Source organism: Cetorhinus maximus, chromosome 38 (assembly GCF_964194155.1).
Source record: "Cetorhinus maximus chromosome 38, sCetMax3.hap1.1, whole genome shotgun sequence".
NCBI lineage: Eukaryota > Metazoa > Chordata > Chondrichthyes > Lamniformes > Cetorhinidae > Cetorhinus > Cetorhinus maximus.
The window spans coordinates 121,799-149,731 of NC_135916.1; the positions used below are offsets into that span (position 1 = coordinate 121,799).

The window sequence follows — 27,933 nt, forward strand, 5'->3', positions numbered from 1 at the left end:
ATGAAACAAAAATGGAGGGAGATTGCTGTTAGCGCTGATTTGGCCAACTATGTTGTCCAGAAGGAGCTAGATATAGGTCTTGGGGGCGAAAGGGATCAAAGGGGTACGGGGAGAAAGCGGGAGCAGGGCTATTGAGTTGGATGATCAGCCATGATCGCAATGCATGGCGGAGAAGGCTCGAAGGGCCGAATGGACTACTGCTCCTCGTTTCTAGGTGAATCTTTGTCTGGCGTGTGCTTGCTTTTGTGCACCGTTACCAGGCCATCTAGTCCCTGCATAACCCGCAACAACTCCGTTGGCCTGGGAAAGAACGATAAGGCATTTTTCATTTACCTTCCCCCCCTCCCTCTCTGGTCGATCTCATTCATTCAGTCCACCAGCAACACTTGTCTTAAAAAAATTGGCCACACCCGGGTAATCACAGGCTTTCTTATTAATAAACACAATGGGGGTGCAACGCTTTGGATTACATCTCCCCAGTCTCCGGATCGCCAGAGAGGGTGGGGGTCGGAGGAATGTCGGAAGGTGCCCGTTGGTGCCCCCTGGGGGTCGCGCCGGGCAGAACTATGTGTGCATCACCTAGGGCAATCCCCCCGCTACCCGGTTGTACTCTGAGCTAGAGTTGGGGACTTCAGGCAGTTCCGTGGTACTTAGCTGCACAGTTACCCAGGACGTGCCAGGCAGAATGAAACCCTAGACTAACTCTTTCCCGCTGCAGGACTGACCCTCCCTCAATCGCTCAATCGGAAAGGCACAGCACCAGCTGGACCTCCCACTAGCCCCTTCCCCTAAGCCTCATCTGCACTCCTGGACCACGAGTACACCTCTCCCACCCCTCCCCCTCCCTCCCGTGCCCCTTCCCCCTCCCCAGACTCGATCAGACTAGCCGCTGACCAGACCTGACTAGCCCCCAGTGCGCACCCAACCCCAGAACCCACCATAACAAGTAGGAGAAGTTTAATCCGTCCACTCAATCGCCCCAATTCTACCTAACCGATTAATTGAGGTTAACAGGAGACGAGCACCTGCTTTGTAAACTTAACAAGCAAAGAACTGTTTAGTAAATGAATTGTCTGTAACCAGTGGCAAAAGGAAGAAATATGAACTGCAAACTTTTAACTCTATAGCTTAAACTCTGCCCCTACTTAAACCCTTAACAAACATACAAACACACACACACATACACACATATATATAAAAATATATACACATACACAAACACGCACACACAAACACATACATAAACACACCCAGACAAATACACACAAACACACACAAACACAAATACACACACACAAACACAAATACACACACATACATACACGCACATAAACACATGCACACAAATGCACACACACAAACACACGCACAAGCACACACAAACACACACACACACACAAAGACACACGGACACTCTAACACAAACATACACACACACAAACACACACACACAAACACACACAAACACACACACACACAAACACACATACACACACAAACACAAACACACACATACACACACACACAAACACACATACACACACAAACACAAATACACACACACAAACACAAATGCACACACATACATACACGCACATACACACACGCACACACATACACACAAACACAAACACACACACACATGCGCACACAAATGCACACACACACACAAACACACACACACACACAAAGACACACACACTCAGACACACAAACACACACACACACACTACACACAAAACATGGATTTGAAAGGTGAGATAAAACAGTTCAATAGCACCGACACGGAGTTCAGGGTTAGATGGGGTGAATTTGATTGCTTTCTTCCAAATTCCTTGAACGTTGTGGCTGACATGAGCTGGTCTCCCAGCACTTGCAGCCTGTGGTTATTTTGTTTGAAACCTGTTTTTAACATCTCTACCAGTGATTTTTTTCCCCTTTTCCTCCTGACTGGGGCTTCTCAAAGAAAGCAGGATACAGCAATGTGAGGAATAGCCAGCTGGACACTATGGCAGGATCACTGGAGTCCTCACAAAACACAGGAGAGAGAGAGAGCGGCTTCAGGCCTTTACTCTTCTCAGGCTAGGAGCTGATCTACCGCGCTCTCCTGACACCGAACCTGGCCACTTGGTCAGAAGCCAATCAAAACCCAGTAGCTAGGGTGTTCCCCCTTGAACCAGGTCTCCTTCCCTGCACCATTCTGTCCAACCCTGGCGCACACTGTTCCATAATAGCAACGTCGTAGGTTTTCCTCTTCCTGTTCCAGTGAACATCTCTTTTAAACTGCAGCCATGGTCATATTTTTTAAAGCCGCGGTCCAACCTAAAAGCCACAGTCCAACCTAAAAGCCACAGTCCAGCCTTAAAGTCACAGTCCAGCCTAAAAGCCACAGTCCAGCCTTAAAGTCACAGTCCAGCCTTAAAGCCACAGTCCAACCTTAAAGCCACAGTCCAGCCTTAAAGCCACAGTCCAAGGAAAAATAATAAAAAAAAGTTCATTATTTGACAAATTACATTAGTGAAAATCGAGCGCGTGAAAAGGAGCACGTATTGTTATTCAGTCTGGTTTGGAACAAGTGTCTAAACTATTTCTATTATTCTCTCGCCATTGGCGTTATTCTCCTAAAATACGCGGTTCAAACGTCTGTGCGAAGATGCTCCCAGCCGTTCAATCCACTGTGGTTTCCTTCCCCGCCTAGATAACTTTGAAACCAGGCTGGCGGACGGTCCGGACCCGTGTTCGGGAAGGGTGGAGATCAATTACAAGGGCGTCTGGGGAGGCATCTGCCATCGCGGCTGGGACATGTCCGACGCCGAGGTGGTCTGCGGGCAGCTGGGCTGCGGGTTCGCCCAGTCGGCCCCGGGAAACGCCTACTTCGCGGCCGGGGAGACGACCGTCTGGCTGGATTCGGTGCAGTGCAACGGCACGCAGGCTTACCTGTGGGAGTGCCGGGCAGGACCTCTGGGGCAGCACAGCTGCAGTCACCAAGACGTCGCTTCCGTGGTGTGCGCAGGTACCTTTTAAAGCCCTTTACTGCAAAAATAAAAACGAGGGAGGGGGTACATACAATGAAGGAAACACTAAACAAGCAGGAAAATAAGAGAAGGAAACAAAGCAAATGAGTGTAGAACTAACACAGTTCCCTAAGTGTTCTTTTGAAAATTAGTTCTCATTAATGACTGAAACGACATTCAAAGGTGTCGCCGATTTTACAGATGAAACCATATTTTTGTTATTTGTTCGTGGGATGTGCGGACGTCACTGGCTAGGCCGGCATTTCCCTGCCCGCGCCTCGTTCAGAGAGCGTTAAGGGATAACCTGTGGGTCTGGAGTCACCTGGAGGCCAGGCCGGGTTAAGACATAGGGTTTCCTGCCCGACAGGGCATTCGCGAACCAGATGTGGTTTTTTTTTACAGCAGTGGTCATCCTTAGACTTTTAATTCCAGATTTTTACTGAATCCAGATTTGGCCATCTCCGTTGGCGGTGGGGGGAGGGATTCCAAACGGAGTCCCCCAGGGTCTTGCCGCACTGGGTCTGTGGGATATGAGGGCGTGAATGAGTGTCACGGATTCTACATTTGCCATTGTCTGTAAATGTATGAATGAGAGTCACAGATTTGACGATTTACAAAATTGTGAGGGGTATAGACAGAGTCAACGCGAATAGGCTCTTTCCACTTAGATTAGGAGAGGTAAACACGAGAGGACATGGCTTTAGGGTGAAAGGGGAAAGGTTTAGGGGGAACTTCTTCACTCAGAGAGTGGCGGGAGTCCGGAACGAGCTACCATCTGACGTGGTAAATGCGGGCTCACTCTTTAAGTTTTAAGAATAAATCGGATAGATACATGGATGGGAGAAGTCTGGAGGGTTATGGACTAGGAGCAGGTCAATGGGACAAGCGGAATAATATTTCGGCACAGACTAGAAGGGCCGAATGGCCTGTTTTCTGTGCTGTAGTGTTCTACGGTTCTATGAGTAAAATGTGTGAATGAGAGTCACAGATTTGACGATTAAATCTGGCTTTTAATGTGTGAATGAGTGTCACAGATTTGACGTTGGAGTGATTGCTCTATGGATGTGAGGTTCAGTTGGGTTTTGGTGAAAGCCGTTTGGTGGGTGGGGGGGTGTGGGGTGGGCGTTATCTCCAGGAACTTGCTGGAAGTCCTCTCTTCCCTGCCCCCTGAGATAAGGTGAAGGGTTCAGATTCGACCTGCGAAGCAACTGGAATAACTTGGCGCCTCTACAATGTAGCGGCGCCACGGTCTGAAGGGCAGTCCTACCATGGGGTCATGCTCAAAGCCTACCAGGCAAGGGTGCAGTCTTGTGAATCTAAGTAACACACCTTTACATGAGGGTGAAAATCCTACACTTTCTCCTCCCTAACTCATGCCCTGACTGCTTATCAGGAGAATTGTCTTCCAGGTCGACCACTGGCATCCATAATCCGAAAAGCCGAATTCACATAGGTTGCCGCCCATCCATTGGAGGTTCTCTCATAAGGAATGGCGTTGTGGGATTTGTTGAAGGGGCAGATTCTGATCAGCTTCCCGGCTGTTGGGCAATGGGGGAGGGAGGGAGGGAGGGAGGGAGTTGGGGGCTATTCTGATCCCCCATTAATGCTGTTCCCAGTTCAGTTACATTTCCGCGGTTTGCACTATATTCCTTGAATTGGGAATGATAGACACACACTGGACGCCAAAGACTTGAAATCGTGGGTAAAAACCTCAGTGGGTCCAAGTGATAAAGTTGAACAGTTTTAACTCAAGAAGGAGTTAGATTTAGCTCTTGGGGGCCAAAGGGGTCAAAGGGTATGGGGAGGAAGCGGGGAGCAGGCTGTTGAGTTGGATGATCAGCCATGATCAGAATGAATGGTGGAGCAGGCTCAAAGGGCCAAATGGCCTTCTCCTACTCCTGGTTTCTATGTTCCTATGTAACTCCGGTCCGGAGATCATGTTCCCCTTCATGTCGGATTGCAGATCGCCCATCCAAGCCCCATCTCTCTCTGGAGAGGGACCCAGGCGCCTTCATCACCAGGGAGATGATCACGATGACTTGCACAGCGCTGAGCTTCTACGCAGGGAGCACTTTCTACCTGAGAAAGGCGGGAACGCTTGGTGCCATCGCCTCTGCGGCCGCTCCCCACGGGGTTTACAGCGTCAAGTTCTCCCTCCGGGATGTGGACCTGAGCGTGAGCGGGAACTACACCTGTCAGTACCAAACAAGCAAAGGGGGGCACTCGATCAACTCAACCCGCAGTGACTTCGTCGCTGTATCGGTGACAGGTGAGTGAGGCAACGCTCGCGTCAATTCTCTCTCCCTCTCCCTCTTTCTCTTCCCTCTCTCTCTCTCTCTCTCCCCCTCTGTTTGTTTATGACCCTGTCTCTCTCTCTCGTCCACTCCGCACATGTATGTGTGTGTCTGCATATAAAAGTGTGTGCGCGCTTGTCTGTGTGTGTGTGTGTGCATAGCGTGTCCATGCGTGCGAGCGCTTGTGTCTGTGTGTGTTTTTTGTGTGTGTATGCATGTGTGGTCGCACTTGTATCTGTGTGCGCGTGTGTTTTTTGTGTGTGTGCGCATGTGTGTGTACACTTGTGTCTATGTGTGTGTGTGTTTTATTGTGTGCATGTGTGTGCGCACTTGTGTCATCGTGTGAGTGTGTCTGTCTGTGTTTAAAAGCGGGTGCATGTGTGCGCGCGCGTGTGTGTGTGTATAGTGTGTTCATGTGTGTGCGCTTGTGCCTCTGTGTGTGTGCGTGTGTGTGTGTGTGTATATTCATAGTGTGTCCATGCGTGCACGCGCTTGTGCCTGTGTGTCTGTGTGTGTGTGTGTATTCATAGTGTGTCCATGTGTGCACGCGCTTGTGCCTGTGTGTCTGTGTGTGTATATTCATAGTGTGTCCATGTGTGCACGCGCTTGTGCCTGTGTGTCTGTGTGTGTGTGTGTATTCATAGTGTGTCCATGCGTGTGCGTGCTTGTGCCTCTGTTTGTTTTTTTGTCTGTGCGTGTGTGCGCACATGTGTCTCTGTGTGTGTGCTTTTGTGTGTGCATGTGTGCGCGCTTGTGTGTCTGTCTGTGTTTAAAAGTGTGTGCATGTGTGCCCGCGCTTGTGCCTCTGTGTGTGTGTCTGTCTGTTTTTAAAAGTGTGTGCATGTGTGCCCGCACTTGTGTATGTGTATAAAAGTGTGTCAATGTGCGCGCATGCTTGTGTCTGTGTGCGTGTATAAAAGTGTGTCCATGTGCGTGCGCGTTTGTGTGTTTATAAAAGTGTGTGCATGTGTGAACACCTTTGTGTGTGTGTGTATAAAAGTGCCCATGCATGTGCGCACTTGTGTGTGTGTGTATATATAAAAGTGTATGCACGCTTGTGTCTGTGTGTGTGTGTGTACATATATGTGTGTGCATGTGTGTGCGCCCAGTTAAACATCCAGCGGTCTCGGGACACGGTGTTAACTATTCTGAACTCCAGTCGATGAGAACACACTGCCTCATGTTTTGTACATGGTGTTATTTGCGTTAAATCATGGGCGGAATGGAAATTCAGACGGAAAATACAATGGTCAACTGAAACCCTGTGCGCCATTTCACCAACAGTAGACCTTGCTCCCTGGTGTACCCTCCAGGTTGTACCCGTGTCGCTCTGTGCATCCAAGTGTCAAAAATAAAGATTATTTTACCAACCCAAGTAGCGAATGAGTGCCTGGCATTATCTCAGATGCTCTGCTAAACACAAAGTTAGAACAATGCTGCATATAGATTTGAATTACAGTTTTATTTCAAACGTATGTGCACCGCGTGCTTTTGTGTCTAGCAGGCGGCAAGATCGGCACCCCATCCACAAACATTCACTCCCTCCACCCCCAACGCACAGTAGCAGCAGTGTGTGTACCATCTACAAGATGCACTGCAGGAACTCACCAAGGCTCCTTCGACAGCACCTTCCAAACCCATGGCCACTACCATCTAGAAGGACAAGGGCAGCAGACACATGGGAACACCACCGCCTGGAAGTTCCCCTCCAAGTCATTCACCATCCTGACTTGGAAATATATCGGCCGTTCCTTCACTGTCGCTGGTTCAAAATCCTGGAACTCCCTCCCCAACAGCACAGTGGGTGTACCTACAGCACAGGGACAAAATCCTGGAACTCCCTCCCCAACAGCACTGTGGGTGTACCCACACCACACGGACAAAATCCTGGAACTCCCTCCCTAACAGCGCTGTGGGTGTACCTACACCGTGAACGAATTAAAAATAAATAGAGATGTGGAGATAGAAACGCAATGATTGGAACAGAGGGGGAGATAAGAGAATACAATTGCTGGTTCATATGTATCTGAATGTAATATACTGGCTCATCCTTTACACTTTCAGATCAGACCCCAGTGCGTTTGGTGAATGGGAGAAGCACATGTTCCGGGAGAGTCGAGGTGTATTATGGTGACGAATGGGGAGTGGTCTGCGATGACAACTGGGACATCGCCGATGCCAGCGTCGTGTGCAGGCAACTGGGATGCGGAGACGCACACTCAGCCCCCGGGGGCGCTCATTTTGGGAGTGTCGGCGCCCCCGTCTGGCTGGATGATGTTCAGTGCAACGGCACTGAGGCCACCCTGATGCAGTGTCCAAGGAATGGGCTGGGTGACCACAACTGCAGCCCCAGCGAGGCTGCCTCCGTGATTTGTACAGGTGCGGTTAAATGTCAAACGCTCGCCCACCCGTAGGGTGTCCTTTTACCCTCCAGAGCCCTGGTGCACAGGCATTGCTAACGGGCATACGTTAGCCCACCTTCAACCCCACTCACAGCTCTATAGTCACCCCCCCCGCTAACCACCCGCCCCCATACGCACACTCACACATAAACACACAAAGCAACTTAAAGCACTATCCCCACCCCCTTCACCCACTGGACAATGTGCCAGGTGATGCTATCAACGCAAATGTTTGGTGTTCAGTCACGCATTCAAAGCCATGCGATTGCCCCTGGCCAACGGGTTGTAGGAAGACACCGAGTATGTTGAGACAAGGAGGAAGGGGTGCATCTGAGTGAGAGCCAAAGCCCTTTGAATGTGACTTCTCATTGTATCACCAGCCCCTTTGAACTCCATCTCTTCTAACCCCTTTCATTTCACCAATTGTATTAGCAATTTACACATCGCCCGGTCTCTGCTAGCTAGGTTCAAGCTTTCACTCCCCTTCTTGAATGTTCAATTCAACAAAATGTAAGTGCACTCTACTTACTGTTTACATCTCTCACCTACTACATGTCAAAGCAACCAGACCAGCTGGCTTTGATCCAATTTAAACACACACAGACTAAACCCCCTATTTAAAGAAAAAGATAATTGCCAATAATATTAGATACATTAATAGCTTCATGAAAAAAGACTTTATGATGGGTTGTTGCTATTCCGTAGGCAAGGGGAATCTCTATTACGTGGGGAAGGGCAGGATGCATTAGAATCTGAGAACCACTGCATAAAACCCTGGAGAATTCTGATGGCCAATCTTCGCTCTCATACCTGAGTCACCAGCGGCGAAATAGGATTTGACCTGCGACACAAAACCAGCCAAGGTGCATTAGTTGCCCATTACAGGTCAGGGCCGTAGTTGACACCAACTGATTATCAGGCACATCTGAAGCAGCTCATGACCTGCCTGGGGAAACTAGAACAAAAACAGAATTACCTGGAAAAACTCAGCAGGTCTGGCAGCATCGGTGGAGAAGAAAAGAGTTGACGTTTCGAGTCCACATGACCCTTCAACAGAACTCAAAACTAGAATCTGATTGCGCCTTTTGCGATAACCATGTTGAAATGTTTTCTCACGTTCTTTCAGATATTTTAGGAATAAAGTATATTTTTTTCCAAAAGAAAAATACAAGGATCGTGCACTGTGAACCCCCGACTATAAATTCGGCGCACGCTATGCTGACCCACTGCACCTGCCTCCTGCACTATTCACGCTCAACCATTTTCATTAGATTGTTGGTAAGAATGTAATCGTTGTTTGTTTTATTCTTCTAACTTCCATCAGAGCAATTTCATGCCAGGCTGAAAAGTGGGGGGAGCCCATGTTCCGGGCGGGTGGAGATCTTGTACAATGGCGTGTGGAGCACAGTCTGTGATGACGGCTGGGACATGTCAGACGCTGAGGTTGTCTGCACGCAGCTGAGGTGCGGCTTCGCTGCATCCGCACCCGGGAACGCCAGGTTCGGAGAGGGAGCCTCGTCGATTTTGCTGGAATCTGTTCAGTGCAATGGGTCGGAGGTCAACCTGTGGCAGTGCCCATCACAACCGATTGGTCAAAGCAGCTGCGGTCACCATGAGGATGCATCAGTCACCTGTTCAGGTGCAGTATCGATTTATATACATATACATATTATATATATATAAACATAGGAAAATAATAAATATCAGGAAATGTCCTGAAGAGATACTGATGTTTGCAATGTTAGTGGAAATTATTTATAAATTGGACTTATAGTTACCTTTATCCTTTTTCCATTGTATCAGTAGGTTTTCTTTAAATCCACCTGTCCTATCAATTATCCTTTAATTGCACCAATTTAATTAACAAGATAAACACATTGCTTGTGTGTGTGTGTGTGTGGCTTAATTGGATTAAAGCCAGCTATCCTGGCTGCTTTGATACATCGTAGTCTGAGATGTTAATCAGATAAACGTAAGGAAATAAGGTAAGATGCAAATTTGCATTTGTTGAATAAACCATTCAAAAGAATGGGTAAAATCTTGCAGCTAGCTGGGAGACGCCAGGAAACGTGTTTATATTACTAATAAAATTGGTGGGATTAAAGGAGAGGTGCATTTAAAGAAAACCTAATGATGCAATGGGAAAAAAGGGGAAGCTAGATGTAAACAGAAAGGTGTTTGTGTGGTCAGTCAGAGGCATTTAAGACCTAACCAGCCTGCAAGCCTACAGCTGGGTCTGTGAATGAGCCTCATTTTTAATTTGTAAGGTCAAATGTGCTTTGCCTGGGGAGTGGTTAATTTGGGTATTTGTTTAAAAGTTATTATGGTAGTAATTCGTGGACATGTCTATGTGTTTAATTTGTTGTAAATTAACAAATGATTAGCTTAGTTTTGTATAATTAAAAAAAAACATCTTGAGGCTTGGTGGTCTTATTCCTGATTCGCAAATAGCATGAGTCTCACTGCTTTTTCCTTGGTTTGCAGACCGGCCAGTAAAGCCCATTCTCCATTATGAAAGGAGGTCCGGTGTTTTCCTAACAGGGGATGTGATTGTCATGAGGTGCACGGCTGGGAGTTTGTACGCAGGGAGCAGGTTCCATTTGAGGAAATCGGGTGAGGTTCACCCTGCTGCTTCTGGAGTTGCTCCGGCTGATGTTCACAGCATGGTCTTCACCATCCAGGGTGCAGATTTCAGCATGAGTGGGAACTACACTTGCTTCTATCAAACAAGCAAATCAGGAAGGTTTGCAAACTCAACGCACAGCGACGCCGTGTTTGTAGACGTAAGAGGTAAGCGAGAACGAGACAACGCCTGTGGCCGTGGGGAGGGAGGATCTCTCTCTCTCTCTCTGTTTCTCTCCGTCTGTCTCTCTCTCTCCCCCTGTCTCTGTCTGCCTGTCTGTCTCTCTCACACTCTCTCCCTGTCTGCCTCTTTCTTTCTCTGTCTGTCAGTCTGTCTGTCTCTCTCACTCTCTCCCCCTGTCTGCCTGTATTTTTCTCTCTCTCTCCTTTCCTGCCTGTATTTCTCTCTCTCTATCTTACTCTCTCTCTGTCTGTCTGTCTGTCTGTCTCTCTCTCCCTGCCTGTCTGTCTCTCTTGCTCTCTGTCTCCCTGTCTCTCTCTGTCGCTGTATCTGTCTCCCTCTCTCCTTCTCTCTCTCTGTCTCTCTCTTTCTGCCTGTCTGTCTGTCTCTCTCTCCCTGTCTGTCTGTCTCTCTTGCTCTCTGCCTCCCTGTCTCTGTCGCTGTATCTGTCTCCCTCTCTCCTTCTCTCTCTCTGTCTCTCTTTCTGTCTCTCTGTCTCTCTCTCCCTCTCCTCTCCCTCTCTGGCTACCTCTCCTTCTCTCTATCTCTCTGCCTATCTCTCTTTCTCTCCCTGTCTCTCTGTCCCCAAGTCAGGATGGTGAGTGGCTCGGAGGGGAACTTCCAGGTGGTGGTGTTTCCCTGTGTCTGCTGCCCTTGTCCTTCTAGATGGTAGTGGTCATGTATTTGGAAGGTGCTGTCTAAGGAGCCTTGATGAGTCTTGAAGATGCACCAAAACTCCACGCTAAAACCTCTTTGTGGAGATATTCATAAAATCAATTGTTAAGGAAGGGAACAGGAAGATGGGAGCACAGGATATGAACATTCTTAGGGCTTCCTGGTTAAGTTCCATCCTGCTCATTATATCTGATGCCCTCTGGAGGGAGGCGGTGGCATAGCAGCGTTGTCACTGAGCTAAAACTCCCGAGGTCCAGGGTAACGCTCTGATTGGAACCGGGGTTCGAATCACACGACGGCAAATAGCGTGTTAAATATTAAGCGCCTGACGATGACCGTGAAACCACTGTCGATTGTTGTAAAAACCTATTGCGGTTCACTAATGTCCCCTTTTGGGAAAGGAAATCTGCTCTCCTTACCTGGCCTGGTCTACACGTGACTCCACCTCGACTCTTAAGTGCCCTTTGAACAATGAATGTCGGCCGAGCCAGGGAACAGAAAGATGCAAGCGCTTTCCTTCCCCCTTCTGGTGAGGTTATATCCTGCCCGTCCCAATCATTTCGCTCTTCCCTCCCTCAGACGAGGTCCCGCTGCGGCTGGTCGACGGGGGGAGCGCCTGCTCGGGGAGACCGGAGCTGCGCTACCGAGACACGTGGGGCTCGATCTGTGACCGGGGATTCGACATGCCGGAGGCCGACGTCCTGTGCCGGCAGCTGGGCTGCGGACCCGCCAAATCGGCCCCGGGCGGCGCCCACTTTGGGGAGGCTCCAGCGGGTGCCTTTTGGCTGGACCAGGTGGAGTGCCAAGGGAACGAGTCCAATGTGTTCCAGTGCCGGAGTCACGTGCTGGGAGAGCACAGCTGCAGCCCCGGCGAAGCAGCGTCCGTTGTCTGCTCAGGTAAGGCCCGCTACGGTTCGGAGATGCGGTCAAGGCTGCTGATTGCTGATTGGGACCATCCAGGTAGATGACAATGCCACCCATGTCTCCTCTGGGCATGTAGGGGCAGACGTGATGTGGACTCAAAGTGTTCCATAAGACTATTGAAGCTCTCGCATTGAGAAACGTAGAAACTAGCAGCAGGAGTAGGCCATTCGGCCCTTCGAGCCTGCTCCGCCATCCATTATGATCATGGCTGATCATCCAACTCAATAACCTGCTCCCGCTTTCTCCCAATACCCTTTGATCCCTTTCACCCCAAGAGCTATATATAACCCCTTCTTGAAAACATACAATGTTTTGGACTCAACTACTTTCTGTGGTAACGAATTCCACAGGCTCACCACTCTCTGGGTGAAGACATTTCTCCTCATCTCAGCCCTAAATGGTCTACCCCGTATCCTCAGACTGTGACCCCCTGGTTCTGGACTCCCCCCACCATCAGGAACATCCTTCCTGCATCTACCCTGTCTAGTCCTGTTAGAATTTTATAGGTTTCTATGAGATCCTCCCCTCATTCTTCGGAACTCCAGTGAAGATAATCCTAACCGACTCAATCTCTCCTCATATGTCAGTCCCGCCATCCCAGGAATCAGTCGGGTAAACCTTCGCTGCACTCCCTCTATAGCAAGAACATCCTTCCTCAGATAAGGACTCAAAACTGCACACAATATTCCAGGTGTGGTCTCACCAAGGCCCTGTCCAATTGCAGCAAGACATTCTTCTTCCTATAGTCGAATCCTCTGGCTATGAAGGCCAACATACCATTTGCCTTCCTTACCGCCTGCTGCACCTGCATGCTTATCTTCAGCGACTGGTGTACAAGGACACCCAGGTCTCGTTGCACATTCCCCTCTCTCAATTTATAGCCATTCAGATAATAAACTGCCTTCCTATTTTTGCTAAGCCCAAAAATGTACCCCATCAAATCTTTGGCAGTCAATATGGCAACTCCGAATATACACAATCAGAATGTGTGGCTCTGTTCCAGTTGCCCGTATTTGTTGGTTGACGCACTCTTAACAACAACACATACTGGTCCAATTCATGGCGCCCACTTCATTCCAAGTGTCATGGGTCGGTAACAGGGGATATTCATTGTGACCTGTCATGTGCTGAGCGATTCATGTGATGGGTTCTGCAGTGCCCTTTCAATGGGGAGGGGTCCACCATAGGACCAGGTGGATATCGGAGCGCTGGAGAGTCAATTAGACCAATAAACCTTAGCCCAAGAATTATGAGGTCAACTCCCACCACCAACCTTAACGCATTGGCCGCTTATGCCTTAATACATTTGATTTACAAGAAAGTCTACTACCTTTTGATTTAGCGCTAGTAATCGGCCAAGCCTCAGTTGCCAGTTACAGGGAAGAGTTCCAAATGCCCAGCATCTTTTAGTAAGAAGAAATGATAATTAATAATGTTTTATTTCAAGGCAGGGCTAAAGGAGAGAGCAGCACGGATTGGTTGCTAAGTTATCAGGCTGGCTGTTCGATACCCAGTACTGAGGAAGCAGATATTTCTTTCTAAGAAATCTTTCTGTGTAGACGGAACCAATTTCATTCATCGTGCGCCCTCATGGCTGTTCATAACTCCCCCTTCCATCCCTTGGTTTTGGTCCCTGTCTCAGCTGATCTGCCTGAAAGCCTGGTGTCCTATGTCCATGTCCAAGGCCCACCCCAGGACCTGATACACACGGGAGGTTGTGGCCAAACAGGCAGATTGTGTGACTGACGACTGCCCTTCCAAGGCCCCTCGTGGCCGGCTCTAAGAGTGGGCAAGTTTCCCCTGACCAGCTCTAAGCAGGATGCAGTGTGAGAAACAGCTGCATTACTTTGTCAAGCACAGTCATTTTGAATTTGTAAGGTGAAAATGTTTTGCCCGGTGTTTGGTTAAGCCCATGGGTTGCTGTTGTCTAAATGGAGATTAGTTTGGGAATGTGTTAAAAGTTATCATACTAGTAATTTGTAGCCATGTGTATATATTTTAAGCTGTGTAAATGAATAAAATGTTTAAGTTAGTTTAATGTACAACTTCCGTCACTGGTGGTCTGATTCCTAAATTTAGAGTCGCATCTCAAACATAACACTTAAAAATTATAGGTTATGACAGTTGTTTAAAGTTTCCTCCTGGGATTTTTACATATCTCAGCTTTACCAACTGCATCGGTCATAACATTCACCCAATAGCTGAACGTCTCTGGTCACCCACGCCTTCTTGGGAGGAGTTACCTGTAGACATATCAGTGCACGTTCACGTGTAATCTCAAAGATGTTAAAACCATACGTTCAATTGCTAATAGCATGAAAGATGATCATTTCTATTCGGAGCAAGTGGTTGCAATAGATCTGAAAATGGGCGATCAACAATTGCAACGTAAGTGAATAACTGGACTAACAAAGCATCAAAAATCCTCTCCATCAAATTATGTTAGGTGGGCAACCCTGGAGTGTGAGGTGAGAGCAAGGGCCGACAATAGAGGAGGGAACAAAATGATCCTCTTGTCAATCTGCTATTCAACACAGGTGTCTTGGGGGGGCGTTACTCAGTTTTAGCAGCAACATATTATTACCATTTCCCTGCTGTGTGGAACATGTTATATTCCCCCATTGATAGTATCCTCCATTAGAGACGGTTCAGGGGGGGTTTACTAGATTGATATCTGGAATGAGTGGGTTGTTTTATGAGGTGAGGTTGGACAGACTGGGCTTGTTTCCACTGGAGTTTAGAAGAGTGAGGGGTGATTTGATTGAAAGTGTACAAGATCCTGAACGGCCTGGACAAGGTGGGCGTGGAAAGGGTATTTCTTCTTCTGGGTATGACGAGAACTATGGGGGGGGGCACTGTTTTAAAATTAGGGGTCGCCCTTTTAGGACAGAGATGAGGAGGATTTTTTTTTGTCTCAGAGAGGGTTGTGTGATTTTGGAACTCTCTGCCTCAGAAGGCAGTGGAGGTGGGGTCATTGAATATTTTTTAAGGCAGAAGGTAGATAGATTCATGTTAGGCAGGGGAATCAAAGGTTATCGGGGTTGGATGGGAATGTGGAAATAGAAATACGAGAAGATCAGCCATGATCTTATTGAATGGCGGAGCAGGCTCGAGGGGCCGAATGGTCTACTCCGGCTCCTATTCATTACGTTCTTCCATTGAATAATCTAATTGACACAATAAGCCTAAATTCTGATTCAGTCTGTTTCGCAACACCACTCTCGCCTAATGTTATGCCCGCCTGGTTTGATTTATTTCTCTTCTACATTATTCTTCCAGATGTTCCCCCTTTAAAATGTTTTTGCAAAGCAGCGCACGAAATAGCGGCTTAACTCAGGACTCTGTTTTGTTTTGTTTGGTTGCCAATTCAGACAATTTTCAGGTGAGACTGGCTAATGGAGACAGTCCGTGCTCAGGAAGGGTGGAGATCTATTACAATCATACCTGGGGGACCGTCTGTGATGGGGGCTGGGACCTGGCGGACGCGGAAGTGGCCTGCGCGCAAGCGCAGTGTGGATTTGTGGAGTCGGCACCCGGGGACGCCAAGTTTGGCCAAGGCAACTCGTCCATCTGGCTGGATTCTGTCCAGTGCACTGGCTCAGAGGCCTACCTCTGGCAGTGTCCGTCAAAACCCCTGGGACGACAGAACTGCAAACACCAGCAAGACGCGTCGGCCATTTGCTCAGGTAGGGCGAGGAGCGTTGCTCAAGAACGGGGTTGGTGGGGTAGCGCGGGTAACGAACGGGCTAAAGGTAGAAAAATCGGCGGAAGAGGGGAGAAAGACATAACGAAACTCAGGGAAGAAGAGAAGGTGAAGAAAGGTTGAAGGAAGGTCAACTGTCTCCAACTCCTCCCAACTCTTTAATGCCAATTAATTTTCAGCTCAAAATCGTTCTCAAAGTCATATATATTTTAGGGGGGTGGGAAATGAGAAACGTTAGCTCGAGGATTGGACAAGCTCTTCTGGATATGTAGAAGGATCTTTGGGGGTGTAATCTATTGAGCTTGCTGAAGGAACTCCAGCCGGGTTTTTGGAACGGCAAGGGAAGATAGGAAGCACTCACCAGAACGATGACGAGTAGCACTGACCCATCAACCTTGCTGAAGTACTGCCCTGCCTTGCTGCTATCCACAGGCGGGTTGTGTGGTGAGACCCAGAGAAAGTAGAAGGCGGTCAAGAATTCTTGGCCTTCTAAGTAACGACGCGAATACAGGGATTCGAATTCACAGTGGATCACTCCAGTCCCGTGTTATATGGCTGTATATCAGGACATAACTAACGGCCAGCAGAATATTAGCTGCAAGGGGTGAAATTGCGTTCAATGCTGGCCATAGATGGTAGGGTCATTGAAAGGCTAAACATTGAGGATGGGCTGTGGTACCTATCATTGCAGGGTAATGCGTGACTTGTTTCTCAGTTGTGCAACAACCTGGAGTGAGAATTGAATTTCTTTTTAGCTTAAACTAAAGTGTGGTGTCTGATTCTAACGTGTAACTATGCCTGTCTCATTGGATATAATAAAGGAACATCAAGACGGAGCAACTTAGGATTTTGGATCATATAAAAGAAAAATCATGGTAGAACCGTGTTATACATTTCAGCAGAGGCTCAGATATTCTTCCTTATTAAGATACAACATTTATCTCAACCCCTGATTACAGATCGACCACTGAAGCCCACCCTCTCCCTGGGAATGAAACATGCTGCTTTAATAACAAGAGATACAGTAGCGTTGACATGCACGGCGTTGATCTTTTACGCTGGCAGTAGGTTTTATTTGACGAAGGCCGGTGAATCCCGCCCAGTTGCTTCTGCAACTGACCCGGGGGCAGGCCACAGCATCACCTTCGTCATCCCAGATGTGGATGTGAGCACCAGTGGCAACTACACATGTCACTATCAAACAGTCAGATCAGGAACGTTTACCAACTCCAGCCGCAGCGGCTCAGTACATGTCCTCGTAACAGGTAAGCACGATTCAGCCAATAAGGTATCTTCATGTTGATCTATCTCTCTCTCTCTATTTATCTCTCTATCTAGCTGTTTATCTCTTTATCTATCTCTCTCTGTCTATCTATCTATCTATCTATCTATCTATCTATCTATCTATCTATCTATCTATCTATCTATCTATCTATCTATCTGTCTGTCTGTCTGTCTGTCTGTCTGTCTGTCTGTCTGTCTGTCTGTCTGTCTGTCTGTCTGTCTATCTGTCTGTCTATCTATCTATCTATCTATCTATCTATCTATCTATCTATCTATCTGTCTGTCTGTCTGTCTGTCTGTCTGTCTGTCTGTCTGTCTGTCTGTCTGTCTGTCTGTCTGTCTGTCTACCCGTCTATCTGTCTGTCTACCCGTCTATCTGTCTACCTACCCGTCTGTCTGTCTGTCTGTCTGTCTGTCTGTCTGTCTGTCTGTCTGTCTGTCTCTCTATCTATCTCTATCTATCTCTATCTCTCTATCTATCTCTATCTCTCTATCTATCTCTATCTCTCTCTCTATCTCTCTATCTATCTATCTCTCTCTATCTATCTATCTATCTATCTATCTATCTATCTATCTATCTATCTATCTATCTATCTATCTATCTATCTATCTATCTATCTATCTATCTATCTATCTATCTATCTATCTATCTATCTATCTATCTATCTATCTATCTATCTATCTATCTATCTATATATCTTTCCATCTACCTCTCTATCTGTCTATCTTTCTCCCTCTCTCTCTCTCTCTCTCTATATATATATATATATATATATATATATCTGTCTCTATCTATCTGTCTATCTATCTACCTATCTCTCTACCTATCTCTCTACCTATCTCTCTACCTATTTCCCTATCTATCTCTCTATCTATCTCTCTACCTATCTCTCTACCTATCTCCCTATCTATCTCTCTATCTATCTCCCTACCTATCTCTCTACCTATCTCTCTATCTTTCCGTCTTTCTGTATCTCTGTCTCTATCTATCTGTGATAACCATGTTGAGATGTCTGTAACGTTCATTGATGATATTGAAACATCTCATGATCTATGTGGAAAACTGGAATCTGATTGCATTTTTTATGATGGCCATTATGAAATGTTTGGTAATGTTCTTCCAGATATTTAATGAATGTATTTTTACCAAAAATAAAGTCAATGTGGCATGGTGAAACTGCAAACGATTGTCTAGACCAAAGTGAATTCCGTAGACAATGGATTAAGGCACAGGATGCGGGAACACAGGAGAGGGAAGGTCAATATCTGGTTCACCGTGTCCACTCTGCTCCCTTTCAGGTCAGCTGCCAATGAGGTTGGTCAATGGGAGAAGCTCCTGTTCTGGAAGAGTGGAGATTGAATATGAGGGTCGATGGGGAGCAGTGTGTGACGATGGCTGGGACCTGCCCGATGCCAGCGTCGCCTGTCGGCAACTGGGGTGCGGGCCCGCCCAATCAGCACCCGGGGGAGTTCATTTTGGAGCCGCGGCTGGCTCCTATTGGCTCGGTGGCCTTCAGTGCAACGGCAACGAGACCACGTTGGTACGGTGCCCAAGGAGGGCGTTGGGAGAGCAGCAATGCGACCCCGGACAGGCAGCTTCAGTCACGTGCTCAGGTGTGGTTAGCGCGCGTCTGTCTGCAAATCCCGGCTTTTCAACCTCACGAACCTCCATTTTAAAAAAAACCCATCAGGAATTAATTTAAGATGCAACGGACGGCAAGACCATTCCAAGGGATCCATTTCTTTCACCGTGTCCCTTAACAAATAAAACAAAAAAGTGACATGGAGGGTTATCCCCCACCTTTTATCCTATTTTCGATCTTTTTTTCCCCACCCATCGTCCCCTCTCCTCACCCCACCCCCCCACTAGGACCATCTGTACCTTGTCCATGTTGTTCTTTCCAGAGTGCTTACCCTTGACCTGCTATTATCACACTCTGCTCTCTGACCTTAACGCCACCATTAGCACCTCCTTTAGCCAGTATCATTAACACCCTTTTGACCTTTGGTTGATGACACCTTTGTCAATCTCTCCTTTGCCTCTACCTACCACTGGCCCTCTATCCTGCTTCACCTGTCCCACACCCCACTTAAACAGTATAAACTTCATCACATTTTTACTCCCCTTTAGCTCTGAAGAAGAGTCAGAAGGACTCGAAACATTAACTCTGTTTTTCTCTCTCTCTCTCTCCACACCTGCTGAGTATTTTCCAGCATCTTCTGTCTTTGTTAATGATATGACTACCCTGACATTCTGCTATGATGGTCGTGTTGTGGTTGGGGCATTAAAATCCTGTGCATGTTTTAGGAAAGGGTCGGTCATGAAGATATTGAATGGATGCGTTGGAGATGGTTTCTAAGCTTTGAGGGCAAGTGCCCAGGGATTTAAGCAAATTAAATGCTCCAGGAGTCATTTAGAATCTGCCCGCCTCCATGTTCCACTCGTGCCCCCTCTCGCAGGACTTTATCAAACACCCAATGACAAGTCCTTCTATTCAGAGCCATGGAACTGCAGAAAGGTCACAGCACAGAAAGAGGCCACTCAGTCGCATCCTGCCTGTGCCAGCCAACAAATGGATGGACCAGAAACTAGCACCTCATTTTACTCCCCACTCTCCAGCACCATTTATTTATCCAGCCTGTCATCTATGTCCTTGGTCTCAATCGTTGGAAGCGCGTCTAACCACTCGGTTAGTGAAGACTATTACCCTTAATTGCTTATTGACAGGAACACTGACAATCTTACATGAAATGATAGGGGCAGCGAAAAATCCGGAGAGGCATAGTTATCCTGGCACACAAACGATCAAAATCTGGGTCACTGATTCAGGCTAACTGAATGTGAGTGTGTGTGAGAGAGAGAGAGGGAGAGAGAGAGCGAGAGAGAGATTGAGTGCATATAAATGAGTGTTTGTGTTAGAGAGAGAGTGTGAGTGTGTAAGAATGAGTGTGTGTGTGAGCGTGAGTGAGTATGAATGGGTGTGTGTGTGAGAGAGAGGGGATGTGATTCTGTGTGAGAGTATGAGTGAGTTTGTATCAATGAGTGCGTGTGTGTGTGAGGTAGAGTGTGTGTGAGTGGTTGTGTGAGTGTGAATATGTGTGTGTGCATGTGCGTGTATGTGCGTGTGAGTGTGTGCGTGCGTGAGAGAGTGTGTGAGGGAGAGAGAGCGTGAGTGCGTATGAATGAGTGTGTGTGTGTGTGTGAGAGAGAGAAAGAGAGAGAGAGAATGTGTGTGTGAGGGAGAGAGAGCGTGAGTGCGTATGAATGAGTGACTGTGTGAGTGTGTATGAATGAGTGTGTCAGTGTGAGAGAGAGAGAGAGTGTGAGTGGTTGTGTGTGAGAGAGCATGAATACGTATGAATGTGTGTGTGAGAGAGAGTGCGTGTGTGTGGAGAGAGAGTGTGAGTGCGTATGAATGAGTATGTGACAGAGAGTGTGTGAGAGAGAGTGTGTATGAGTGAGAGAGAGTGTGTATGAGTGAGTGAGTGTGTGAGTGTGCATGAATGAGTGTGTGTGTGTGTTAATGTGTGCGTTTGTGAGAGAGAGTGTGAGTGTGTATGAATAAATGTGTGTCTGTGTGAGAGCGTGAGTGTGTATGAATGAGTGTGAGTGTGTGTTCCTGTGTATGGCTGTGTGAGAAAGTGTGAGTGCATATGAATGAGTGTGTGCGAGTGTGTGTTAATGGGTGTGTGTGTGAGAGAGAGTGTGTGAATAAATGTGTGTCTGTGTGAGAGTGTGAGTGTGTATGAATGAGTGTGAGTGTGTGTGTGTTCCTGTGTATGCCTGTGTGAGAAAGTGTGAGTGCGTATGAATGAATGTGTGCGAGTGTGTGTTAATGAGTGTGTGTGTGTGTGAGAGAGAGTGTGTGAATAAATGTGTATCTGTGTGAGAGTGTGAGTGTGTATGAATGAGTGTGAGTGTGTGTGTGTTCCTGTGTATGCCTGTGTGAGAAAGTGTGAGTGCGTATGAATGAGTGTGTGTGCGTGTGTGAGTGAGTGCATGTTTTGGGGTGTCTATAACTCAGTGACAATTTGGGAGGGATATTTTAACACAGCAGTCCCCTTGGTGTAGGTGACCCTTAAACACCTGGCATCATGTTGGTCGCCGTTCTGTGGCCGGCCGGAGAGTCAGGTCTGTAAGGATAAAACAACCCAAACTTAGCTGGGACATATCGGGGTGGCGCGTTACTGACCATCCTGTTTGGTCCATCTCCCCCAGCAGAAACCTGGCCAAGGCCTCGTCCCCTCTGTGTTCACCCTGCATCAGCCTGTAGTGTTTGAATACGTTTGCACGAGGATGTTCCTCACCAGCTCATGGTCATTGTGTTACCTGCTGCAGAACAACTTCAGGTCAGGCTGGTGAATGGAGGGAAGGATTGCGCCGGGAGAGTGGAGATCTACTACAATGGCACCTGGGGAACGGTCTGCGACGACGACTGGGACATGAGGGACGCTGAGGTAGTTTGCAGGCAGCTACAATGCGGTTTCGCCGAATCGGCGCCGGGGAACGCCAAATTCGGGGAAGGCAACTCAGCCATCTGGCTGGATGATGTTCAGTGCAAAGGCTCAGAGGGGAACCTGTGGCAATGCCAGGTGAACGCCTTGGGACAGCACAACTGCAATCACAATGAGGACGCGTCCGTGGTTTGCACAGGTACACTCTGTTCCCCATCGTCTCCTGTTACTGTTAGTTCGCGGGAGGCGGGCGTCACTGGCTGGGCCAGCACTTATTGCCCAACCCTAATTGCGCTCCTGAGGAGAGGGTGGTGGTGAGCCGCCTGCTTGACCCGCTGCAGTTCCCGTGTGGTGTAGGTACACCCACAGTGCTGTTAGGGAGGGAGTTCCAGGATTTTGTCCCTGTGGTGTAGGTACACCCACAGTGCTGTTAAGGAGGGAGTTCCAGGATTTTGTCCCCTGTGGTGTAGGTACACCCACAGTGCTGTTAAGGAGGGAGTTCCAGGATTTTGTCCCCTGTGGTGTAGGTACACCCACAGTGCTGTTAGGGAGGGAGCTCCAGGATTTTGTCCCCTGTGGTATAGGTACACCCACAGCGCTGTTAGGGAGGGAGTTCCAGGATTTTGTCCATGTGGTGTTGGTACACCCACAGCGCTGTTAGGGAGGGAGTTCCAGGATTTTGACCCAGCGACAGTGAAGGAACGGCCTATATATCTCCAAGTCAGGATGGTGAGGGGCTTGGAGGGGAACTTCCAGGTGGTGGTGTCCCCATGTGTCTGCTGCCCTTGTCCTTCTAGATGGTAGTGGTCATGGGTTTGGAAGGTTCTGTGGAAGGAGCCTTGCTGAGTTCCTGCAGTGCATCTTGTAGATGGTACACACACTGCTGCTACTGTGCATCGGTGGTGGAGGGAGTGAATGTTGAAGTTGGTGGATGGGAGCGGTGCCGATCAAAGCGGGGGCTGCTTTCTCCTGCGCAGTGAAGTGATATATTTCCAAGTCAGGATGGTGAGTGGCTCGGAGGGGAACTTGCAGGTGGTGGTGTTCCCGTGTGCCTGCTGCCCTTGTCCTTCGAGGTGGTAGGGGACGTGGTTTGGGAATGATTAGAAAAAAGCGGGGATAGAGAATAAATATCAATAAAGAATGGGATGAGAGAACAAAACCATTAAAAAACAATCAGAAATCATGGGCAGACCATCAAATCCCGAAATCTTAAACCTCGCACCTTTCCCTTGAGAATGATATGTTTAATAAAACCTATTGTGCGGCAAAATTATTCCCAATGTTCCAGGAAATATACAAAAGCAAAGCCTTCTTTTTCCTGGATCTGAGGGCTGTCTGTATTGTGCTGGTGTTGGATCTGGGAGGGTGACTAATCTATTGCACAGGCTCGGGGAGTGATTCCTCTTTGCCTGGCTTGGAAAGCCTTTACCAGAATGACAAGTCTCACCAGCATTTCCTGAAACGCTGCCCTTCTCTGCGCTGCCTGGTTGTACGAAGTGATGCCAACGACCTTAAAGGTAAGAACGACAGTGCTCCCGCTGGGACCCAAGGCTCCCAGCCTTGCTTGAGCAAGTAGACCTTCAAGCGCCATTGACCCACAAGGGCCATCCATATGAGGACCTGCCCAGAAAGGGTTCCTGACCCAGCTCAGCCTTCGCATCCAAGGCCTGGTCAGTCCAACGATGCCCTGGTTGCTGCTCATGAATTGCAGGTGACCGATGCAGGTCTGTGGGTTCGATACCACCACAGGGCCGACAGGCAGGTCTGTCCCTGAATGGCACACAATGCGCTGCTGGTTTGGCAAATGATTCTCATTGCAATGCAGAGCTGTTTCTTGGGGTTCACTCCACTTGCTGCCTTGCCCATGATTAAACAGGCAAAGCTAAGAGCCATGGTGAATGGTTCAACATACGGAATGAGGAGCAATAGATGGATACCGACTAGTTTAGGTCTCTGGTCGTTGGCCGGGCCCTCACTGGAAGATAACATGTGATTGTTTTCTGTTTGCCTTTTGTTTGACTTCTGAGAACAGACCATCCTTCCCAGCCCACCCTGTCTCTAGAGAGGAAATCTGGCATCTTCATGACAGGAGATCCAATAAACATGACCTGCAAGGCGTCAAGCGTTTATAAGGGGAGCACCTTTTATCTGATGAAAGCAGGTGAAGATAACCCCGTTGCTACTCAAACTGCACCAGGCGGAGCCCACAGCGTGACCTTCACCCTCTGGGGCGCGGGTTCCAGCGAGGATGGAGATTACACGTGTCACTACCAGCTAAGGAAATCAGGAGACATTGTCAATTCGTCTAGCAGTGACTCCGTGCATGTGTATGTAACAGGTAAGCGAGAACAGGTCAGAAGCTTCTCTGGTCCCTTACAGGTAAGGACACACAACACCGTTTGTTTTTCCGAAGATGGCAGATTTCCTTCTCTAAAGGACATTCATTTACCAGAAGGGTCTTAACATATGAGGAACGTTTGAGGACTCTGGGTCTACACTCGATGGAGTTTAGAAGGATGAGGGGGGTGGGATCTGATTGAAACTTACAGAATACCGAAAGGCCTGGATAGAGTGGGACGTGGGGGAAGATGTTTCCATGAGCGGGAGAGACTAGGACCCAAGGGCACAGCCTCAGAGTAAAGGGAAGACCTTTTAGAACAGAGATGAGGAGAAACTTCTTTAGCCAGAGAGTGTGGTGAATCTATGGAATTCATTGCCACAGAAGGCTGTGGAGGCCAGGTCATTGAGTGTATTTAAGACCGAGATAGATAGGTTCTGGATGGGTAAGAGGATCAAAGGTTACGGAGAGAAGGCGGGAGAATGGGGTTGAGGAACTTATCAGCCATGATTGAATGGCGGAGCAGACTCGATGGGCCGAATGGCCTAATTTCTGCTCCTGTGCCTTATTAGGGTCCTTTCGACAAGCAATAACAGTTTCATGGTGAGCTTCCCTTACTAAAACTGCCTCCCAATACCAGATTCTCTTAATTACATTTAATTTCCGCCAGTCGTCGTGAGGGGTGTGGGGGTTTGAACCCAGGGTATAAGCGTGGGCTTCTGATCTAGTGGGATAGCTAAGACCCCCTTCCATCTGGCCCCACTGCGTTGTGAGGGCATGTAACATTTAGGGAGATGCACTATCCCAGATGAGACGTTTACTTTATTGTTTTTAATGCAAAGGTTTGCGCTAACCGCAGAGCGAAAACTGAGCAGGATACCCCGGCACGTCTGCTCCCCTGTACATGGCCTCCACTGACGCCCCCACATCCCGCCACCTCCACCCCCCCCCGCCCCCGGCTCCTGTCTGACTTCCCCTTCAAATGCACCGGTAACTTCCCAAATGGACCCAACCACTCAGCCTGGGAGTTACCCCCGCACCCTCCACACCGGGTCCAGTCAATATGATGCCCCTCCTGACATCTGCCTCGCACCCATGAGTCACCATGGGGTTGGAAGCAGCTCCAAAACCGTAGGCGCGCCCAGCGTAAACCTGCTTCCCAAAGCATTCCGAAACGGACGGAATTGCAAAGCTGCTCCTGGTCGTGGTCGAATCGGGAAGGCGGGGATTTGGGGGGGGGTGATGGAAGTATGCCCCATGGCACCAGCTTTGCTTTTTCTTCCTGTTACTTAAAGTCAAATGGAAACAAGCCATTGGCTGAGTCAGCATCCAATACCATCGCAAACCAGAAAGGAGTCGTCTCCTGGCCAATGCCTCTTCGCAGAATCACAGGATGACTCAGTGCAGAAGAGGCCCTTCGGCCCATCGAGTCTGCACCGACACGTGAGAAACACCTGACCTACCTCCCTAATCCCATTGACCAGCACTTGGCCCCATAGCCTTGAATGTTGATGAGGTGCCAAGTGCTCATCCAGGTACTTTTTAAAGGATGTGAGGCTAACCCGCCTCCACCACCCTCCCAGGCAGCGCATTCCAGACCCTCACCGCCCTCTGGGTAAAAAAGGTTTTCCCTCACATCCCCCTCCCCCCCTAAACCTCCTGCCCCTCACCTTGAACTGATGTCCCCTTGCGACCTTGTATAAGTAATGCCAGCAGGGACCTTACAGACCCTCAACTCTATTTCTGCCACCCAGCTCTGTTATGGGAGGTATATCTTAACAATAAGAAGGTATATGGGATCCTTGCCTTTATTAGCCGAGGCTTGGAATACAAGAGCAGGGAGGTTGTGCTGGAACTGTATAAAACACTGGTGAGGCCACAGCTGGAGTGCTGTGTGCAGTTCTGGTCGCCACATTATGGGAAGGATGTGATTGCACTGGAGAGGGTGCAGAGGAGATTCACCAGGATCCTGCCTGGGCTGGAGGGTCTGAGCTATGAGGAAAGATTGGATAGGCTGGGGTTGTTTTCCTTGGAGCAGCAAAGGTTGAGAGGGGACCTGATAGAGGTGTATAAGATTATGAGGGGCATAGATAGGCTGGATAGGAAGGCACTTTTCCCATTAGTATAGGGGTCAATAACCAGGGGGCATAGATTTAAGGTAATAGGTAGAAGGCTACGAGGGGAGTTGAGGAGAATTTTTTTCACCCAGAGGGTGGTGGGAGTCTGGAACTCACTGCCTGAAAGTGGGGTTGAGTCAGAAACACTCGTAATATTTAAGAAGTATTTAGATATTCACTTGCGTTGCCATAGTCTATGGGCCAAGTGCTGGGACATGGGATTAGTGTAGTCAGATCTTTTGTTGACCAGTGCGGCCCCGATGGGCTGAATGGCCTCTTTCTGTGCCATAAACGTCTATGAGTCTATAACCTATCCTCAGTGGTTCGTCACTGCACCATAGGAGTGATCTATGTTATTTTTTTGGCATTTTCGGTCAAGGTAGATACCATAACTTTTTGAGAAGGGAGCTTTAGATTTCCAACCTCCTTCATCGACTTCCTGAAATCACCCCCAGGGCGGCGTCGTTCACAATTTTAAGGCCATCTTCCTTTGCCCTGAACGCCAGGCGATGGGCTACACTCCCTTTGCCCAGCCCCTCTCAAGCCCCTTTAGCCTTGCGAATGCGGCTTGTTAAGGGGATCGGAGACATTGGAGACATTGACCCTTTCACCTGTCCTCGATTCCCTTTTAGACGAGATCCCGATCCGGTTGACCAATGGGACGGACCTTTGCTCCGGGAGAGTGGAGGTGTTCTACAACGACTCTTGGTGGGCGGTCTGTGAAGATCGTTGGGATGTGGTGGACGCGGCTGTTGTCTGTGGGCAACTGGGCTGCGGGGCGGCCCAATCGGCACCCCCTGGCGCCCGGTTTGGACCGTCACCGGGGCCCCTCCGGTTCGGTGGTGTTCAATGCAGCGGCGCCGAGTCGTCTCTACTGGAGTGCCCGATGAACCCCTTGGGACAAGGCAACTGCACCGATGGCAAGGCTGCATCCGTGATTTGTTCAGGTACAGCTGTGGCTCTTCTTAACCATATGACAAGCATATCACACTGCCTCAGAAATACTACATGTAGTCCATTCCACTGCTGTAGAAATACTTGTGGCACGGGAGCCCCGTTTACAGACGCAGAGGACAACTGTGAGGGCCAATGGGAAATGGGGATGATTCCGATCCCTTCCCCATTTGGTATTCGGTTCAGTAGGTGGGAGAAGGATGTCCCCTCCCTACTTTCCCCGTAGCAAGCCTTTAGATATCCCCAACGCCGCAAGTCGATTTCTGTTTACCCACTCTGTGTGACGAAGTTATCCCCAAAACCTCTGACCTGATCTCACAAAGGTCACTCTTAGCCTCAGGGGGTGAAACCCAATTCTCTTTACATGGGTCACTGGCACGTTGCGTTGGGCTCCAATCGGCTCACGCACATAGCCCAATACCATACCAATGTTTCAAATCATTTCGTTGTCTGTAGACCCTTTTTTGGGAGGGGGGGGGTGGGGATGACAGGCGTCCTATGAATGCACAGTGAAAACCCATTCTATTTATTACAGAGGCCCAGTGATGCTCCGATAGAATGGTGTAGTGTTCCCACATTTGCCTACCGAGCCGCCACATTTCGTGTATGACAGGAAAATTGGGGCCTCCCTTTTGGCTCAGCGTCACTAATTCCGGATAAGTCTCGTTAAGGGGAAACAACAGTGATCTGAAAGACAAAAGAGCGAGCATTTTTACCCCCCCAAACTTATGTTAACCCGGTGTTCAGAAGCCTTGGCAACCCCTTAAATGGCCAATAACACTGACAGGATAACAACAGGACTACATTTGCCTAACTGTGTCTATTTTGATGCAACAGGACCTCGCTAGCAAGCTAAAGGCCCAGGAAATTTCAGCCCATGTATCCCCAGCGGATCAGGCAACCCATCGGGAGAGTGCAACCGTTGGGATTTGGCGCTGAACTGACCCCAGTGGAGGAACCAGCAAAATTA

The 27,933-nt window shown here is 48.5% G+C and overlaps 1 protein-coding gene across 1 annotated transcript; it reads left to right on the top strand.

Moving 5' to 3' along the window:
* On the top strand, positions 1 to 27,811 carry LOC144672416 (scavenger receptor cysteine-rich type 1 protein M130-like). Its single transcript, XM_078534261.1, has 16 exons — positions 1 to 103; positions 2,699 to 3,013; positions 4,978 to 5,283; positions 7,373 to 7,687; positions 9,035 to 9,349; positions 10,195 to 10,500; positions 11,768 to 12,085; positions 14,396 to 14,500; positions 15,484 to 15,798; positions 16,775 to 17,080; positions 18,399 to 18,713; positions 21,439 to 21,753; positions 22,940 to 23,071; positions 23,587 to 23,892; positions 26,642 to 26,956; positions 27,801 to 27,811. The coding sequence occupies exons 1-16, from the start codon at positions 1 to 3 to the stop codon at positions 27,809 to 27,811; spliced, it is 4,098 nt and encodes a 1,365-aa protein (XP_078390387.1).
* Positions 27,812 to 27,933: the final 122 nt, after the last annotated feature.

What these genes read in the sequence shown, in the direction of transcription:
- LOC144672416 (XM_078534261.1), top strand. Translation starts at nt 1, where the DNA reads ATGAAACAAAAATGGAGGGAGATTGCTGTTAGCGCTGATTTGGCCAAC. An exon ending in CGTCGCTGTATCGGTGACAG is followed by an intron (nt 5,284 to 7,372) that starts GTGAGTGAGGCA and finishes TTACACTTTCAG; the next exon opens with ATCAGACCCCAGTGCGTTTG. An exon ending in TGCATCAGTCACCTGTTCAG is followed by an intron (nt 9,350 to 10,194) that starts GTGCAGTATCGA and finishes CTTGGTTTGCAG; the next exon opens with ACCGGCCAGTAAAGCCCATT.